Source organism: Gadus morhua, chromosome 5 (assembly GCF_902167405.1).
Source record: "Gadus morhua chromosome 5, gadMor3.0, whole genome shotgun sequence".
NCBI classification, from domain to species: Eukaryota; Metazoa; Chordata; class Actinopteri; order Gadiformes; family Gadidae; genus Gadus; species Gadus morhua.
In genome coordinates, this window is record NC_044052.1 from 10604894 (window position 1) to 10607192 (window position 2299).

General features: G+C 47.4%; 1 protein-coding gene across 1 annotated transcript in view; it reads left to right on the forward strand.

The window, feature by feature from the left end:
- The window catches only part of angel1 (angel homolog 1 (Drosophila)), a gene marked incomplete at its 3' end in the record, with an annotated part of 2970 nt that extends 1259 nt beyond the window's left edge, over nt 1–1711 (forward strand). Inside the window, 4 exon segments of the mRNA XM_030356771.1 lie at nt 1–164; nt 528–748; nt 872–941; nt 1263–1711. The exon segment at nt 1–164 is cut by the window's left edge and continues 574 nt beyond it. Of these exon segments, the coding sequence (XP_030212631.1) occupies nt 1–164; nt 528–748; nt 872–941; nt 1263–1711 (904 nt within the window).
- Between the last annotated feature and the right edge of the window lie 588 nt (nt 1712–2299).

The following is a 2299-nucleotide window of genomic DNA, read 5'->3' on the forward strand; positions in this document are numbered from 1 at the left end:
CGACGAGCGGCAGGAGGAGACGGAGCCAGAGGAGAGCTGGGGTCCCCAGACCTGTTGGCACATACCCACAGGTCCAGGCCTGGCAGACGTGGCTCACTGCCCGCTGTTGGAGTTCCCCTCCATGAGCTACTACCCCCCATGCCAGCACACACAGCCTTTAGAGGGTGAGCTAAACATGTCGTTTCATTTGTGGTTTTGTAGCAATAACTGTATTTTGTTCCACATTTGTTTCATCTCAATCTTTGTTTAAAGGGGGAATGTGTAAAATGCTTTACCGTCATGTCTCTTGTTGGAGAAGTGTACTCAGTGTTGAAATAAAAATAATGCTTAGTTAAGGTGAAGCTAGAGATAATAGCTGAGATTAAATTTTATACTAGAATCATGTTAATCCCAATAAATTCAATCCCCTCCGCATATGAAATGTAATGTACTAATGACTACACATTCCACAATGACTTTTGTACTAAAAGGAAAATTAAAGTAATACTTCACCCTTGGTTTATGTGTGTACCTGCCTTCTCCCACAGTGGTTTGGAGAGTCTGGGAGGAAGTGAACGCGGGCCACAAAACAGCAGTGGATCCTGTTCAGTGTGCCTCTTTTGACTTCAGCGTCATGTCCTACAACATCCTGTCCCAGGACCTTCTGGAGGCCCACCAGGAGCTGTACTCCCACTGTCCACTAGAGGGGCTGGACTGGAGCAACCGCTACCCACTGCTCCAACAGGAAATCCTTAAATGGTTGCCGGACGTATGTGGGGCTGAACCTTTTCATTAGTCATTTAATAATAAGTCATTTCAGAGCTACCATTTTGTTTTTAGGTCTAATTGGTGGGCAGCAAGCAACCGATGGTGCCGTTTATCCCTTGTGTAGATCATGTGTCTCCAAGAGGTCCAGGAGAACCACTACAAGGAGGAACTGCACCCCTTCCTCGCCGAGATAGGTCCGTCAGAGAGGCTGTTGTGCTTTATCTGTCGTTTTGTAGTTTGTCGCTTTGTTGTTTTTTTGTAGGGTTTGGAAGAATTTGTTCATCGCAATTTACAGATCTATTGGTGGATAATGATTTAATTGTTGAAAAAGTATTTGATCCTATTTTATTTGTTTGTGCATGTTTTTAAATCAAGGTGGTTTCAGTTTTGAGACAAAATGGCTCAATTCTTATAAATTCTTATAAAATGCTTTATCAGTCGATAAACAAATGTCAAGGCCCCTGGTTGACAAAGTGAACATAATGCCATAAAACCATTAATCTCTCGGACCACAGGCTATAAATGTGTGTACAAGCGGCGAACTGGGACCAAGACGGATGGCTGTGCTACCTGTTACCGCGGCGACCGCTTCTCTGAGGTCTCAGCCACCAGTCTGGAGTACTTCCGGCCAGAATCTGAGCTCCTGGACCGGGACAACGTGGGCATTGCTCTGCTGCTCCAGCCCGTCCTCCCCTCGGGGTCGTCTGAGGGGCCCATCAAAGCCCCTTCATGCATCTGCGTGGCCAACACTCACCTGCTGTTCAACCCCCGGAGGGGCGACGTGAAGCTGGCCCAGCTGGCCATCATGCTGGCAGAGATCCACGCCCTGGTCAAGGCCAGCAAGAGCAGAGGTCAGCGATGCAATGCCATCTTGTGCGGGGACTTCAACGCTGTTCCCCGTATGCCCCTGTATCAGCTCATCACCTCGGGCCAGCTCCACTACCACGGCCTCCCTGCCTGGATGGTGAGCAGAACACTTTATAGAGTTGTATGATACCGGTATCAGTATCCTCCGATACTGTCTAATATGCGGCGAATGTGGCGAATGAGCGTATCGTGCGTTTGAGCTACTAGTAGTTCCAATGCTAGATGCTGTATCGGTATATACGCTGCTATCGGCTGAAACACAAGTTCAGGAGTCAGTATCTCTAACACTAACCCTGATGACAGTGGCGTACCGTGGGGTTTAAGTCAGGGCCTTCAGTAACGAACTCCACCAACGGCCAACCCCCAAACACTCAGACATGCACACAAATTTCATATTAGGTGCCAACACAGCCACAATGTGCGCTACTGCATAACATCCACAACAAGACAGTTGATCTTCAGCAACAACAACAGCGCACACGCACACCACTTTGCATTACCGCAGAGCTAGAGTAATGCAGCATCACTATCAGATCTTTCCTTATGTCACTCCGCAACCAGATTGCACATCAAACACATGACACAAAAACAAGTGTTCACAGTTATTGTTATTTTCACCGGATGCTTTCGCAACTTCAACGGATTCAATAAAGTAGCCCATAGCGACAATATTACAAGTGCAACG